We start from the raw sequence: 18391 nt of genomic DNA on the forward strand, positions 1-18391 counted from the left end.
CATGACTGGTTACTGCAAGATCCAGATTCATACTGTAAAGCAAATCTTCTCTTGTAGTGACAAAAAATGAGAAAGAGAAAGGCAGACAGGAATACATATGAACAAGAAAAAGAGAAATAGTGTTTTTAGATTTCTCGTGTCAGTCAAGTAGATTTTACCTTTTGTCTCATCCGATGCATCCACCAACCTCAGTTGCTTTGACACAGCCGATATGTCATAAACATCTGTCAAACTCAGCTAAACTCAAACCTGATTGACAACACACTCTGGTCACCATGTTTGAAAAATATTTTTTTTTCAATTTTATTCCTCTTCTCATAAGTCCAAAAAAATTGTTTAGCTTTTAAATGTGGGAGCTCCAGTTCTCCAAAAAGGGGTGTTTATCATTGTGCCACATCTGGTCATGGCTGATAGAATGAGAACAATTTACTGTTATAAATTTTGTAACATGACCGTTTGAGGGAGCAATGTTGCTCCCCATTGGGGATATTGAGATCCCCCTAACCCTGAATGAGGCCGGATAAATATTCTGAGATTGTCTGTTGAACGTTAATTGAATCCCGGACAACGGCAGGTGACCTATTAAAAGGGATGAATATTGTACTTGAAGAAAAACAGACATAAATTTTATTGTTAAAGAAAACCAATGACAGGAAACGTCAGAATAATGTAGAAACGAGATTTGTACTTGTTGGCCTGAGGAACGCTCAGACGTTCTGGGTTTCTGAGTAGAGAAAATTGACAGGATTTGACCCCTTGGGGTCGTGTGAAAGGATTTCATTTTTTTGTCCCAGGTTTACGAACCTGTGGACGGATTTGTGGAAGTGCACACAATCAAATGTATCTGAAATGTATCCAGAGACGTGGCTGGTTTTGATTGGTTCAGCAGATCGCCAAACCCCAACCCGTGACCTTAGTATAAGAGCACATACTCGGGTCGGAAGAGAGAGATTGAAGCCAAACCTCAAGAAATACACACGCTCCCAGAACACCCCCCCCCCTCCATCTATCCTGACCGTCATCCAGTGGACGAAGAATAAGACATTTTGAGAACTTTCATGTTTCGGTGAACTGAACATTGTACATATGTAAAAACCTGTAACTTTTGTGAATTTAACTTTTTGTAATTAGAAACTCTGAGTTTGTCTTTCTTTTCTGGCGCACATGCGGAGCTTTATTTTTGCTTTCCAGCAGAAATCAACACCGAGCTGAGACGCTGAGTATTTTATGTGAAGATCTCCGGTAGAGACGATCACGAGCCACAGTTTCCAATGAGGTTAGAGGTCAGTTGCTGACCTGAGCGTGAGACTTGTCACAATTGTTCAGTTTGAAATTCCATATAGGTTTCCTAGTTCAACATAAGAGTTTCAAGTATGACTATTAGATTCCCAAGTTTGAGAAGATGCATCGGAAGGAAGGAAGAGTTTACATTAGCTAAAACTGAGAAAAGAATAGTAAAATCCTAACAAAATTCTAAGAGAAAATTATTTTTAATTTTTAAACTGATTTCTTGTTTTGTAATGTTGGTGGTTGGTACTCCTAGGATTTCTTCTGAGATATTCTGTATTTGATTTTTATTTTTATTCAGGAAAAGCACAGAATATCTCAAGAAAATTCTTATGTTACAAAATAGACTTGTCATGTAATGATTTTTCTTAGCTTTTTACATCATTCTATTACACGCAGAATTTTATAGCTCCATTATGAAAGGGTGATGAGTTTATTCTTCTTATCTGTTTCGACTTGGAACTTTCAATTTGATTTTCTAGACAAATTTCATCTTAGAAGAATGAAATATACAATATTCCATGGATATTTCTATGCACAAATATTTTCTCTCTCTTTGATGAATATCTTTTTATTTGCATTTTTGTGTTATAAACTATAATTTTTAAGAAGAATAGGCTGGATATATTAAGCAGTAAATGTAGAAACAATCTTTATAAGAGTCTGACTATCATAATATTGCTGAATATTAAATTAATAGCGTTTTTGATTCAAGGATATAAAACTATGAAAATTTTATTTTTAATCTAGAATAAAACCAAGTTGTATATTATTGTTTGTTTTATTTGGATTCTTCAAACTGCTGTACTCATTTTGAGTGTTATTTTCGCATGCTTCAATCAATATAGCATAATCACGTTGACACACTGGTTCTCATTAGATCATCAAAGTTAAACAACGTTGAGCCTGGTCAGACCAGATGGGTGATCAATTTGGGAATTCCAGGTGCTGTCTATAGGAGGACGTCAACAGTCAACACCTTCCTGCAAGAGTTACAAAAACCTAAGATCGTCATGTCCCCTAACGGGGATATACATGCGACTGGAGACCACCTGTGAATTTCATACTTCCATAGAATTCCCTCCTTTGGAGAAAGTTTGTTAAACCCACATAGGATTAGTGCCATTTCCATTTTATTTTCACTGCTTCAGTCGACATAACCTCCAATCTTTTTCAGATATATCTTGTCGAACTCGAGAATCTATACAAAATTTCAAATAGAACCCATTATTTCATCCACAGAGATAACATACTCTCTGTAGAAAACCTAAGTAATTCATAATTGTATTTTGAGTGTCACCTGCACTGAAGATTGAACCTTCAACCTCCAGAAGAGTGTAGCTTTACACTTTAATTTTACTAAGTACTTCATCCATTACACCACAGGTCTTTGCAGATTCCTAAGTTCAACAAAAGTTTAGGAATTTGACAAGAAATCAAAGAAAGTCAGAGTTTACATCAACTGAAAAGAATAGCACTTTGTAAGATGAGGAAAGTAGTTTGGAAAATTCCAGTAATAATACTCATCACTCATGTAAAAAATGCACAAACATAATATTGCTTATATTTATATTATTTTTTGAAATATTAATATCATTAATATTGATTTTTTTTCTATATGTTCATTTATTTTTGCTTTGAATAAGTCAAATAACTATTGATTATATCATACTATGCCTTTCTTAAAGTTTTTTATGAGTTTGAAACCAGGTTATTTAAAAAAAAACAACAACTTATCTACAAAAAAGTAAATGAATAAAAAATGGTACAATGTTTGAATACTTTGTATTTGCATTGTTGACGGCACACGTTGGAAATATTTTTTGTGCATATAGACAAAAGGAAACAGTTGGTATGCATTTTTGTCAGCCTGCATTAAAAAGACAAAAGTATGTTATGGACATGTAAATACATGAAAATGCACAAACAAAGAAAATGTAAAGTTACTTACAAAGTCTCAATGGTAGTGAAAAGCAACTTGGAGAAAATACTTTTGTAAGTTATGCTTTTTAACTATTGTCTGAGAATCAATTAACTCTATCAGAAAATAATTCTAACACACAAAGCCTGTTAGGATTTAAAAAGGAGGATAAGTAACTTAATGGATTCGGCAATGCCAATGTGATTGTCATGTTTCTGAATTTACAGCCATATGGAGCATGAGAGTATCAAATTGTGTGACAGTAGTGCCATTTCATATTAAATTCAAATATCTTCAAGGAAGATAACTCTGATACCAACAATGGTTTATTGATTTTACCAAAATATATTAGAAATAAATAAACCCAATATATTATTTTCAGCTTTTAAGTGTACTGAATGGAAGGGATTCAGTTTAAAAAATTTTTTTTCATCCATATTTTATATTGTACAACATTTATGAATTGCTTGTGTTGCACAAATCTTTTTTAGATTTACAATTATTTTTCCATGGAAGTAGAAATCACAGAGTGTGATAAAGAGTTCTTTTGTAAATCAATATATGTTTCCATAAAAACTCAGCTGGGTTTTATTATCCAGTTTGGAAATGAGAAAATCAATATTTGGGGTTGATTTTGGGATTTTCTTTTCAACAGGAGAGCACAAATAATCTTTGAGGTTATTTTGGAAGAATAATTCAAATTAGAAATTAAATGGAAAAATAAATTGCTTTATCATTTGTTGCTGTGAAAGATGTTGAAATACACTATGTTTCCTCTATATTTTTCTCTCGTTTTTTTATGGTCGCTTTTAATTAAACCTACTTTCTGTATCTCACATTGATCCCCTCTTTTCAAACTCTTTTCTCGTCTTTAGCATAACTGTACCTACTCGACATGTATGAGAGTTTTTTAATTTTTATTTTTGTTTTGCTTATTTTCTTTTTAATATCATAAATACATTTTTTTTTTAAACTTATGAATTTATAAATAATAAGACAAATTTCTATTTCTTCTTAAGACCCCTTAAGATTTAGTTGTGTTGTGATTTTCACATTTGTAAAGAGACATAAAAGTACTGCAAAAGAGTTTTGCCAAGGGAATTCATTTTACTCATCTTCTAGTTATGTAGAATGTTGCTTTTGTTTTGTCTGTTGAGTACACTCACAAACAGAACAATCCTGTACAAATCTCATTTTTCTTTTTCTGATTGTTTATTCCTAGTCCTGTTCAGTAAATTAACTGTTTCTTTAGACATTTGTGAACAATCTCAACCAAAAAGCAGCATGATAGATACTATATTGTTGAAAATACAGGATGTTCCAGAAGTCTTTGACGCATTTTAAAACTTTATATCTACTGAACTATATATGTTAAATGAAAGTAACATGATTTTAAAGCTAAATTTATCAAACTCAACTTTAATATTAATGATATATATGTATATATAATGTGTATGTCGGCATGCTTTTTATATTCTTAATAATTTTTGAGATATTTAATGTCCAAATCTGTTCACAACTTGTGGAACACCCTGTATATTCCAGTATTTACTACATTTGCTGCTTGGTACAAAATAAATGAGATTATGATATACGATAATAATACTAAAAAATGCAAAGTCAAGAGATAATGAGCTATATGTATGGTTAAGATGGTCCAATTTTCAGGAGCACGTGTTTTTTATTCATTACAAGTCTCATTTTTTCCTTTGTCGTGTTTATTTCCAGCCCTGTGTGCTAAATTATTCTTTTAAGTTTTAACAGATGGCAGCTTAATACATAATATTTATATAATAATGTAAATAAGTGAGAAATTTGGACACAAAAGTGCTAAACTGGTTTCATTTTGAATGCAGAAGTAAAACCCTAATATATGAAGGACCCTATTTATTTGCCTCTCCCAGAGATAGACACAAGGTCGGGTTTTTATATGAAAAAAATCCAGATCCTCAAAACGGACACTTTAAAAAAATTAAAATTTGCCTCACGCTAAAAAATTTTCTTTTTTACTGATCAATGACAGTACAGATGAAGTGCGTCATCACAACAGATACTACACTTTGGTCTTAGCCAAAAGACCAAGACTATATAAGAGACTACTACACATGATCAGTTGTTTGTACATTGTTCATTTGTTGCATTGTATCATCACTTGTGATGCTACAATTGATTTTTATGGAACTGGAAAAGAAACTTAGTAATGGCTGGATGCAGACAAAAAGCTAAAAACATTGATCAGTTATGAAAGGTGAGTGTTTGTGAGGATGCTCTTCTCATAAATAGGTTGTAAAGAGCTATTGTACCATAGAAAAAAACATACCTTGTTATAAACTCTACAAAACAGTTGGGATTCATTCAGCTGTGATTCTTTTACATACCATTGACTTGTTGTTGTTACTTTATTACCTATGGGTCATTCTCCTATTCATCATCTTTCAAGTAATATTGGACGGATACGTTTATATTTACCAGTTTTATTTTCGTTCTTTATTCTTGTCAGCATTTTCTTGTAAAAAATGTATTGTTTTGCAAATATCAAATTATCCCATAAGTTCTGCACAGATTTTAATTATCTGAAGTTTAATAATAATACACTATTCATTAAGTCCCAATTCAAACTAATAAAACTACAACTTTTAGACAAAATTCAACTTTATTCATCAACAGTTTCCTGTGCTACACAATACTTCTCTAAAAATCCAATGCTTTTTTATTAAATGATTAGTCTTTGGCGTTAAAATATGTCTTGGTTTTCTTATCACTTCTTCATTGGAGCTTTTTTTGAAGTCTGAAAACATGTTTGTTGATGATACAACACGACGGGAGAACGGATGTACACAAATCTAAGACAATGGCAAACTCATTAGGAAATTATCTCCAAACCATCATGGAATGGGGCTGCAAATGGATGGTAACATTTAATGCTAGTAATACTAAGCTGCTCTCATTTAACAATTACAAGATGCCTCTCCAATCACCGATATCCATGACAAATAACACCCTACTTGAGAATTCTTCCTTCAAACTCCTCGGCTTAACATTCACAGGCAATATGAACTGGAACAAATACATTGAGGACATTGCAAAATCACGCCCTTTCACTGTTGAGGTCCCCAAATGCCAGAAAACTTTCTACTCTAATAGTTTCTTCCCTCAAACAGCTAGACTTTGAAATTCCCTTCTTACAACCTCCTTCCCTGACTGTATTGATATCATCATCATCATCATCATCATGGGCTCCTTGCCCGGTCCAGTGTGACTCTTCCTCTTCAGAGTTTCCTGTCTTCCATCAGCTGCCTCAGATCTTCAGGTTCACAGTACTGATATGCAGAAGTTTAAATATAATGTAAACCAACATCTTGTTAATCTTTCCTAGGATCCAAATAGTAGCCCCTTACATCCAAGTGGCAATGTGCCTTTTTGGGGATGAACGTGAGTAAATAAAAACAATAAAAACCAGTAATTGCTGAAGATCAGATCTAGAAAATAAAGTGTGCAAGCAATTTGAAGTGCAATTCATGTAGTTTTGCGAATATAGTTTGTGACCATGCATTGTCGTGGTGAAAGAGTAATTTTCCTTTTCATTTGTAGCCATTTTTTGGCAATTTCTTCCTTTAAACTCATCAATATTGTCATAATAGTTGTTATTCATGATTGTTCTTCTCCCAAGGAAATCAGTTAATAAAATACCTTGTGCATCTCAAAATATCGAGGCCAAAACATTACCTGAGTGCAGATTTGATGTGCAATTTTCGATCCGTATTTCATTCATAATCATATATTGACACAGAATCTCGCTTTTTGTTGCATTTAAACAATTGTAAACAACGCTTTTTGTTGGTTTTAATCAACTGGGAGCAAATGTGGCACCCGCTTATAACACATCTTTCTCATTGACAAACGTTCATGCAAAAAAGTGGTGAATACACTGTCTTCAACTCATTTGTTATCTCATGCAACTTAAATTTACAAATGACCAAAATGAGTTTGTGTTTTCTGAGACAACTGACATAATTTTTCCTATCAGAAAGCTGTGCTTTTTATCACCATATGAAATTCTGATTTTGGCAATGTTTTGAAAATTTTCAGCAGTAACTTCATTTAATTGACTCTTATTAATAAACTAATAATCCAACGTTAGCTCAAATTTTGACACATGTTATTTGAAGTGTGGTATTTTATAAAAACTGTATGGATTTTTGTTAGGCCTACTGTCTATATGGCAGGCCTGAAACTTATTGAGTTATGTCTTAATTGTTAATCTCTAATAGAACTAAATATTTATATATAAATTGAAGACTATCTATGATGGGTAAAATGAAAAGAACAGTTTTGCACCAATTCTTATAAATATTAAGATCAAGATATAATAAAACTAGACCTTATGTTTAGAATCTTTATTCCGATTTTGATCAAAATCCTCTGCATGATTTTATTCTAGAAAATTTCTTAAATTTAAGGCTTAAATTTAAGTTTTCATAAGAAATATAAGTTCAGCAAATTTTGTTTTATTTGTTTAATAATTATGAATCAAATCAATGCAAATCTGAAATATTTTAATTTTTAAATGGAAAATTATGCCTATATTATGCCCACTAAAATTCCTTTAAATACTCCAGAGAAACTGGAATTTGGGGAATATTTATTAATTCATGTCTAATGCTTGTTGTTAAAATTTCGCAGGAATGAGAGATATCTGAATTTTTACAAACGGCATCCACCCCTTATTTAGCTCCTTTATATGAAACTAAATATAGCTCACATGTTAGCCCCTTACATCTAACAGCTATGTTCCAAAATTCATATTGTTTAGAAAATTATATTAGGAGTGAATCCTAAATATATATATATATATATATATATATATTTTTTTTTTTCTTGTTTCTTCTAATATCGATTTTCCAATCATAATAACCATTTCTATTAAAGTCTGATGAAGTTACTGGATCATTGAGATGATTCGGTAACTGAAACATGTATAACTAAGCAGATAAAACGGTAATACACACACACACAAACACACACACACACACACATATATATATATTAGGTATGGGCAAAAATGACTGAAGGAAAAGGACTTCTAGGCTTCTTGAAAGAGGTTTATCATAATTATTTTTTTGTTTTGTTTGTGTCCAAATTTTGATTGTTTGAAAAATAACAGACAGTTAATATTTAAAAGTAAGAAAAATATACATTTACATATTAAAAAAAATTACAGTGAAAAATGTTGAAAAAGTGACAGCATTGTTCGAATTTCAAATCCAAATAAATCAACTTTAAAAATCCTCTGAAAAAATAACTGTTTTCTGATACTATTTCAGCAATAATTAGTAACTCATAATATGCCGAATTTAAAAAATGGGCATACATTTTATAACAAAAGAATGCATAATCTAGATATATAAAAGGAAAAACGGCCATGGGCGTTTTTTATGTCCGAGAAAGGCTTTTTCGACCTGGGGGGGGGGGGGGATCTCGACCACGTTACTATTTTTTGGAACTTTCCTTATACTTTGGAGATTATAATATCTATGATTTGCGAACAGAAGTCTCTATCTTTATTTTGATCGCGTTTAAAAAAAATATCTGGTTTCGAGTGCTTGTTTGTCTTTCTCGTATAAATAAAGTGAAACTAATCGAAGCGAAGGCAACCGCTCGGTCTTCCGGCCAGGATGTCCAAGAAGACAATTAGCTTTGATCACTATGGGGAAACCCTTCATATCAGACAATTGCTATTCATTTGGACACCCCCCCTTTTTTTGGGGGGGGGGGGCTGGTTTTTTCCCACATTATAAACGACCTTGTGGGAAAGCAAATAAATACCACAACAGAAAGTGGAAAGCTTAACTGGCTCCAGGCCAGGTTTAAAAGCCACTTTCATTTCTGTGCTGTCTACTATGATTCTTAACATAATTTCCAACTCAATGAATTCACTGTTGTCTTTGGCGTAACAGTTAGTGAGGATGACTAATTACCATACGTTTTCAAGTACGATCCCGCCTCTCTCTATCTTCTTTTAAAATTTTTTTATTTCGTCTTTGTGCCAATATCCTCCACCCAGGCAAAAGTTAATTACCGACTTTTTTTTTCACATTCTTTTCCGCCTTCATGTCACAGGTTCGAGCCTGTTTGCCTACCACCACTTTTTTTTTTTTTTCAAACACACACCTACAAACACCTAGGCACTGCCGAGTACCCCTGCTAGTAAATCATAAAAGCAGTTTACGTAAAAAATAAAATCTCATTAAGTAATATAACACACAAATAGCACAGATTTTCACCAAATTACAGATCACGATAAGCATAATAATTTTGTTTGTTTTATTTTGGTTGTAATAAAACAGGAAAAGCTTATTTAATTAGAATATTTATGTACACAAGCAAGAATTTCTTTATTTTTCTCTGAAAAAATGTTGTGTTACGTGTATCAAAACAGAACTTATATACATTTTGAAGGCCTAAAAGCATTTATATCCCCAGCTGCTTACAACATTAGAGTAAAATAGCACTATAAGCTCTACTATCTCAAATGTATTACACCTACTAACCCGATAGCTTTCAGCTAAGTCTCCTATACTGCACACATTTCTCTCTCCTGTCCAGATTTTATTTTTTTCTATGTCTCATGTTGCACCTTCTTCACATCGTTTTCATGTCATTCCACTCCATGCAACACATGTCCTCTATCCTCACTGGCCAGGTTTCATGCTTACTGTGTGCACCTGCTTGATAGACTATTTCCTTATTTAATAATGACAATGCTCTGCTAGTTAATTGTGTCAGATTTTTTTTTTTTTTTTTGCTGTAGTCAATTAATTTTTCAATAGTAAACTCCAGTTTTTTACTTTATCTTTATTGATTAATTTATCAGAATTTGTTTTGTTTTATTGTTTCATGATGTCCATTTTTGTACCTTTCTTTTATTAAATTTTCTATTTGTCATTATTAAGTTGTTCTTGATACTAAAATTAGACCTTCTCTTTTGATCGAGATACAAAGACTGAATTTTCCTATTGCAGATAAAAATTTGTCTCGGTCGGTACTAACCCTATCCAGGTTTAACTGGCTTCCTCCAAAGGAGAACGTTTCATGGGAGTATGAAATTCACAAGCGGTCCGCAGTCGTGGTTGCATGCTTAGTCACAGTCGCATGTATATCCCCCGTTAAGGGGAGATGACGACGTTGGGTTTTTGCAACTCTTGCAGGGAAGTGTTGACATCCTCCTACATACAATGTCTGGAATTCCTAAATTGGTCACCCATTGTAGTAATAACCAGGCTCAACATTGCTTAACTTTGGTGATCTGACGGGAACTGGTGTGTCAACATGATTATGCTGCATAGATAAAAATTTGTTTTGCAATTGACCAACTTTATAATCAAAATCATTAATTATAAATATATTATCGCTTTGGGCAATTTTATCTATAATAATGTATGGTTCATACGCTGCTAAACAAAGCAACAAATCTAACATGCTGTAAAGATTTAATGATATTTTCACTTATTAAAAAAAATTTAATGATATTCTCACTTATTAAAAAAATTTAATGATATTCTCACTTATTAAAAAAAAATTTAATGATATTCTCACTTATTAAAAAAGATTTAATGATATTCTCACTTATTAAAAAAAGCATAAAAAAAGGAAAATTCCAGATTCTTTCCTCTGTATCGTTTCAAAATCAAATTTAACTATTAGATCCAATAAGTTCACTTGTTTTCATCTTCACTCTCCTTTTCTTTAGTAGATGTGACTGGAATGTAATCTTCATTAACCTGTTTGTTCTCTTTTATTTTACCATTTTTAAAATTCTGTTTTCCTCTTGTGGTGTGTCCATTAAATGATTGCTGCAAATGTATATCATATTTCAATATCTCACGCGGGGATTTTACAATATGAAAGAGTTTTTCCACTACTTTTTAAGGAGAACAAAAATAAATGAATGTCACAAAAATATTTAATTTCATCTAAGTTTTATGTTCCATTTGCATGTTCTATAATCCTGTTTATGAATTGATGTTACATAGATTGTTACTTCTAAAAGATTAATGATTTACTAAGGTTCATATATTTGTAAATGACTTATCTTTGAATATATATATATATATATATATATATATATATATATATATATATGAGAAAAGAAATTTAAACTGTAAGTTGAAATTTACAATTAAATTTATTGTTCGACTGAATACTCTAAAAAAAAATTTTTCAAAGTCCTTATTCCACAGAGTTTCATATTTATATATATATTTTGGTATTCGTTGTTAGAATTGAAATTGTCCAGTGTATTCTGAGACACACTGAACTTATTTGGAGCTGGCTCAACTCACACACACTATGGGTAAATACCCTTAAACATACAAGTACAGTTGGAAAATAGTGTGTTCAAAGCATAACAATTAATTTATAAATATTTTTAAGTTCACATTAATGTTTATTACTAGTACTGTTATTATATGAAATAGCGTACAGCATGTTCTGTGTGTGTAAAATCTACATAGCATTTTCCCTGTTAAGAATTTTGTCTTTAAATCAATAAAAAAAAGATAATTTCATTCGGTTATTGATATTTGAAAACTTTAAGTTAAAATGAAATAAAACTGAATAAAAATCAAGTTATATTGATAAGGAAATAAGGAGGGAAAGAAAACATTTTAAAAAAAGTAGATGATGGCTGGCCTTGCTGTCCTTCAGGTACAGCTGTCATTTGCTGGATTTCAACTTCACTCATTTTTTTTTTTCACATGAAAATATTAATAGAAGAAACAAAAAATAAACTATTATTTTTGGTATGAATGAAATCTGATGACTTCTCAAAGGCAAGAATTAATACAGAATCAAGATAAATATCTGAATGCAGGTGACAAATGTGACAGTTTGAAGAAAATGATGAGAAAAACAGCAAAAATATTTTCCCTCCATCTTTTGGGGGAAGGAATAGATGACTTGTGTCAAGTAAATCAAGTTTTGTTTTGTTCAGTTTACGACTTATTTAAAAATTCGAATCATTGATTTCAAGAAATGACAGCTTTCACTTAAAATTTGTAGATATGGCAACTATTCACATAATTTGCAAAAAATGATCATAAAATCTTTGGGGTTTTTTTTTTGTTTTTTTGTTAAACTTTTAAGAAACATATTTTATAGTAAATTCTGACATAATATCTATATATGAAAATTAAAAGGAATTTGGAAACATTTAAAATGTTAGCTAGAAACTCGTTTCTGGCTTTAAAATTATTGCCAACTCATCATGTATTAAAATATTGAAAGTTTTAGAAGCTATTTACGTCTTAGTTTAACAAAATTAATTATAGTCTTATAGCAATTGGGTTCCATTAATAATTTGATAACCAAACAATACCCTATTAGTTAAATTAAACTTTCAAATTTCTATTTAAAAAAAAAACAATTATAAAAACAATAAAAAAAGTAAAATAAAAGTAAAAAGATTATCATGAATATTGTGTAGGTTTAGCTAGTATAACATCTAATTGTATTAATGTACATATATATGCTTCATATCATAACTAACAGAAAGTATACACTCATTATAAAGGACAGCAGAATCAGCCAAAACATTACTTATGCTTAAGTTTGTTTTGCTAACAAGTTGTGGTGATAGTGTACTTATGACTATTGTTGATGTTGAATCCTGTTTTTATTGCTAACTAGCATTTCAACCCGGCATTACCCGGCTGTTTGGAAGTGTATCTTGAGCAAAAAAAAAAAAAAAAGCAATCAATTTTTGTAACTTTGACCCCTATTATGACCCCTTAATCTTTAATGTTTTGGGTTCAAATCAAGTTATCAAGTTAGATCCATGTTCAAGGAACCTATATCTAAAATTTCAAGTGTTTAGACCGGACTTGTGGGAGGAGTTTGGTAGAGTTCTCAAAGGTCAAATCGTTGAATTTTGACCCCTTAACAGCCAAATTTCTGGCTGAAATGATTACAAAGATTTTCCCAAATCTCAGTACCCTGTATATCAAATTTTGAGTCTGTAGACTGAAAATTGACAGAGTTATTGCGTAGGGAAATGTACACAGACACACACACACAGATATGTTCACTTTTATAGATGAGTCGCTACTTATGAAGGCTAAAAGTCACTGAAGGATAAGGGTTAATGAGATGGATAGCTTGTCACTTTATTGATGATGAATATTTATGAGAGGATTGAAAATGATGAATGATATGAATGAAATTTGATGACCTATGAGGACGGGTTGTGACAAGTATTTATTGACAATTATAGAGCTGCTTTCATTGGTAAAATTCTACTTCATTTACATATCATTAGCTAATGATGACATGTTATTGTTTTGGGCTGTACTGTATAAATTGAAAATGGAGTCAATTTACTTTTAATGTAGACTGATAGACATATCTAGAAATTGTTGTGTTATGACTAGGGTTATGACAACAGCATATTCTTTTCATTGTTTTTACTCTCGAGTATATATCCGATACAGTTAGACGCAATTAATCAACCGAGGATCACATCATTCTGCATAAAAACATATAAGATATCAATGGATATATACCTGAGAATCAAAGCAAGGAAAAGAATAGCCATAGTTATTACAAGTCATTTTCAGAATTCATACTGAAAAACTAGTTGATTTAAAATAATTTTAATTATTTGTCTTGCTCAAATTTATTGACTTTGTCACCAATTTTTAATTATTTTGGCTTTAATATTTCAAACACAGGGGTGCAACATTGCAGTGATTCAACAGGGGCTGCAGCTTTGTGCAGGATCTATTTGGTTAGAAACTCTTTTTTGTACTCTGTCCAAGAGAGAGGGAGAGATTAGGAACAATATTAATATATTGTTTCTATATCAGTGTCCTCATTGTAAGCTCGAAATGATTTTGTATAAGTAATATACATTATTTTTCATTGAAAGTAACATTACTTAACAGATTTTATATTCATAGTTTCCTTGAAAAATACATTTCTAGATCAAAGATATATCCATTTCAGATCGAATTGCAATTTTAATATTTGATGCATTCCGAGTTTCTAAATCTATAGGGAAATGCTTTCTTATAAAAATCAAAATTCCATAAAATTTGATGTAGCTGATTATACTTTAGTGTTAAGAGATGAAAGTTGTTTTTGCAATCATGGAAAGTGAATTATCTGCACGAAATTCACACACTTTCAATTGATTATAGGAAAAAGCAGTATAAAAAAAATTAACTGCAGTTTTAATATTTCAGTACTTGAAAACCTCTTATATCATATATTTAAAAAACCATTATCTTTAAGTATGTATAATCTAATTGTTATATTTTATTACTTTATACTTAAGTGGGTTGTGAATGACTTTAACAGACATTTAAGCTGGTATTAGATAAGGATATAAACATTGTAAGTTTGAATCATGTAACGTTGAGATTTATAAATTTATGTTTATCATTTACACGCAGAACCATAAAATCTTTTCTTTCTGATATGTCTATTAAAATAAGGTGCAGACTGACAGAAGTTTGAAACTCAAAATATCTATGTCGGCATACCTCAAAGATCCATTTTTTACTTTACCCTCTTCCTGATCTTCATAAATGTTCCTTCAAATCGTGTCCTGACATAATCATTTATGCAGATGACACATCTATCTATGGCAGCAACTGATGGCCAAGATCTTTCTGACTGTTTCTCCTTTTTCCAATTCAAAGCACATAGTACAATGGCGGGGGAGAGGCTTGTCACTTTTAATGCATCTTTTCTCTTTTCACAATCAATTTCCACTTGAATGGCTTTCTCTCATTAAGGAATCCTTTTTCCTTAATAAACTCCTAGAACTGACTTTCTAGACCTGAACTTGAAGACATATAAAATTATTGCTAAGCACTCTTGTAAAAAAAAAGTTGGATCATTCTATTGCCCCAGAAAATCCTTCAATCTTAACAAAATCTTCTATTTGTATAAAAGCCAGATCAGTCCTAAGATAGAGTACTGCTGTTGTATCTGGACAGGTTGCACTCTGAGCACTGTTTTACATTGACAGTGTACAAAACCACCTTCACAATCTAGTGGAAGATGATCTATTTTCTTCATTGCAACCAATTTTACACAGAAGAGATATTGCTAGCCTTTTTCTACTGTTTAAATCTGTTCATGGTAGGTACATGACTAAGTTCTAATTTCCCGCCCTCCTTTCTATGTAAAATATTCACAGCAAGAACCTGCCTAGATACAACCACAGTAGAGAATTTTCCTTTCTCTTTTTCCATACCGAAGACCAAGCACAGCTTCCAAGTTTCTTTTATAGGGTATCCCTTTTGTGGAACAAAATACTGCAAAGCTGCTTCCCCGCCAATTTAATATGGTTCTCCTTAACTTTAATGTAAACAAATACTTGTTAAGCAGTCCCCTTACATAATCAATTCCTCTTAAAAAATCTGCCCATTTTAGATCTTTAAAAAAACATCCACATTCAATGTCCAACTGACAGCTTCTTTAAACCTTATCTTCGAGTGGCTCCCAGGCCTTGATAAGTGGTGATCCATTGGTAAAAAAAAAATAAATAAATAAGAAGAAAATGGTGATTGAAGCAGTTTGATTAAAAAAAAAAAAAATTACTGTTATTTGTTTAAGATACTTTCTTGTGTTATTAAGGGCTAATTAAGTAACATCTTCTTACATTAGTTTGCTAGCAATTGCTCTAAAATTGTTTTTTGTATATATGGTACTTACAGACAAATATACTTACTTCCCACTTTTAGGTTGAGCCACTTAACATAGAGCATTGCATTTCATAATTAGAATTGACTTCTCAGAAACTGGTAAAATACCTGTAAACACCATTTTACTTTTGTGATGAGCATAACTGGTTGATTAGTAAGATTGCTGACTACTGCATAAGCAGTAAGGTTTGAATCTCAGCCTGAAACACTTACTGTATCTAGCCCCTACTGAGAAACATTGATATGGCAAAACAGTTGTCTGCAGATGAGTATATATACAGTGATCATCTAGGTAATGCTTCACTGTAAAATGATCTTTGAATATGTTCAATTATCAATATCAAAAAAAAATTAAAACAACCATATAAATCTATGGCAATAGTTATATACCTCCTTTACTGAGTTTTCTTGACCCAGTGGTATAGCAGCAAGCTTCATTGCTGACATCCCAGTTTCAAATCTCGCTAGCCATGCTGATGATTTATTTAGGATGCGAAAATAAATTGTTGTTTGAACTACTATATTTGGAGAAGAATACATTGATATGAAACCTGGTATTTATTTTATATTCTCTCTTTACTTGGAATTGTTTGTTGTCCATATAATATTACAGATAATTGACATTGCTAAATTGTAATATACTGATGAAGAAAATCATTTGCAGCCTGTATCTTTACTGTAAAATAATACTATGTATTTTATACTAATAAAGAGGATTGTAAAATAGGCATGTATATGAAAAGTGATATGGTTGAATATTTATTCTCACAGCATGATTAAAATATTTTGAATCATAATTAAAGCTTTAAACTTTTGAAATGCACATTAACATACACACACACACACATATATATATGCATATATAGTAAGTTATAAAATACATATGCCGATTAAGCTACACAGCATATGCATAAGCCTGAAGAATCCTAGAGTGGATGAAATGCGGAATATTCTGTGTAGCTTAATCGCCATATATATTTTAATACTTCCTAATTAGCTCTACCTACATATTGAGCACTGTTGAAGTAAATACTTAAAGTTTACGCATAAATTTATACTTTCGTATATTAATTCATGTGAGTAAATGAAGTAGTTATATGTATGTATATATATATATATATATATATATATATATATTGTGTACTGAAAATAAAAATATTGACCGTATTTATCTGCTTAATATTTTTTTAGAAGATCTCCAATTGCAATTTATTTTTTATGTTATCTACATGTTTTAGTCTTCTTCACATCCAGTTTGTTATATTAATTCTCTGCCCTTCTGGTAATGTCGAACTAAATTCATAGAAGTAGACTATTATGATTAATTTCTTAGAATATATAATATCACTTAATTGACTTTCTTTACACTTGTGACAATGTGACGGTCTATTATTTTCAAGGATTGAACTCACAACCTACAGATATGCATCACTTAGACTGTCTTAGAGCCAATACTTTAATTCAGTAGGCTTTGTGATACATAGAACATATACTTTAGGGGATATGAATTCTACCTGGAGGTCTAGACTTCAATCCCTAAGCATAGTGTCAGTAGAAATAGTTAAGCAAATCAACTGATATCACCCTGACATAGAATGATACATCCACCACTTTTACCCTATTTTTAAGAAAAGAATTGAAATCAAAAAATGTTTATATATTCTCGAAAATTTTAGATGCAACCCAGATATTTGTTGTGTTGTATTTTTATTTACTCTTTATTTATTTAAATTGTAGTTTTCCTTTCATTAAAAACGAAATAATAAAACACGTATGAAAATTACATTGTGTGTTTATTCACATGAATGAAAAAGCAGTTTGAAAGATGTAATGATCTTAATCGGCAGAGCATTTCTTTTTTAATGTTTAAAAAACTGTAATCTATCATTTTTTGGTGAATTTGATTTTATCCTATTTGTGAAAGCAACTTTATATTTTAAATTAGATGCTGTCTGAATACACAGTCTGCTATTATTGATTTTATCATTTCGTTGAAAGTATCGTAAAAATAGTCAAATATATTTTGTGGCGTGTTTTCACATTCTTTAACTTCATTCTATTGATTTCGAATTATGAAAATTTTCCTCTCAAGTTCTCTGAAAAGTAATAAAAAGCAAATATGTTGAAATTTTTTTGGGGGAGATATTGTTTTAAATTTTGTTGGTAAATATTTAAAACTTATATTACTTTTAATATTTTCCAATCTTTCTCCAATTTTATTATCCTTTTACTACAATACTACATCTGATTTTTGAATATTGTGTATTTTGTATTTACTTTCAGTTATTCATGTTTTTGACACCAGCTCAGGAAGACCTGTTGGAGATGGTAAACCAATTTCACATGCGGTTAGTAAATTATTCATTAGTTTATTCATTACCTAACAGACTAAACTATATTTTGCATATCCATTGGGCAATAAATAATGTAATGTATGTCCTATGAATGCATTGTGAGGTGCTTTGGGGACATC

At 31.1% G+C, this 18391-nt stretch overlaps 1 protein-coding gene and 1 pseudogene across 2 annotated transcripts in view; one reads left to right on the forward strand and one right to left on the reverse strand.

The window, feature by feature from the left end:
* The window catches only part of LOC145287976 (intraflagellar transport protein 80 homolog), a 510341-nt gene that overhangs the window by 218933 nt on the left and 273017 nt on the right, over window positions 1-18391 (forward strand). For both annotated transcript variants that reach the window (XR_013869238.1, XM_080135951.1), the window contains exon 12: window positions 18202-18266. Coding sequence is in view for 1 of the 2 variants with exons in the window: in XM_080135951.1 (XP_079992077.1) it covers window positions 18202-18266 (65 nt within the window). In the remaining variant the exon portion in view is untranslated. The remainder of the gene's footprint in view (window positions 1-18201; window positions 18267-18391) is intronic.
* Window positions 5126-5298, reverse strand: LOC145288477 (U2 spliceosomal RNA; annotated as a pseudogene).

This window comes from Euprymna scolopes, chromosome 11 (assembly GCF_053919585.1).
Source record: "Euprymna scolopes isolate OS-2025 chromosome 11, ASM5391958v1, whole genome shotgun sequence".
Taxonomy (NCBI): Eukaryota; Metazoa; Mollusca; class Cephalopoda; order Sepiida; family Sepiolidae; genus Euprymna; species Euprymna scolopes.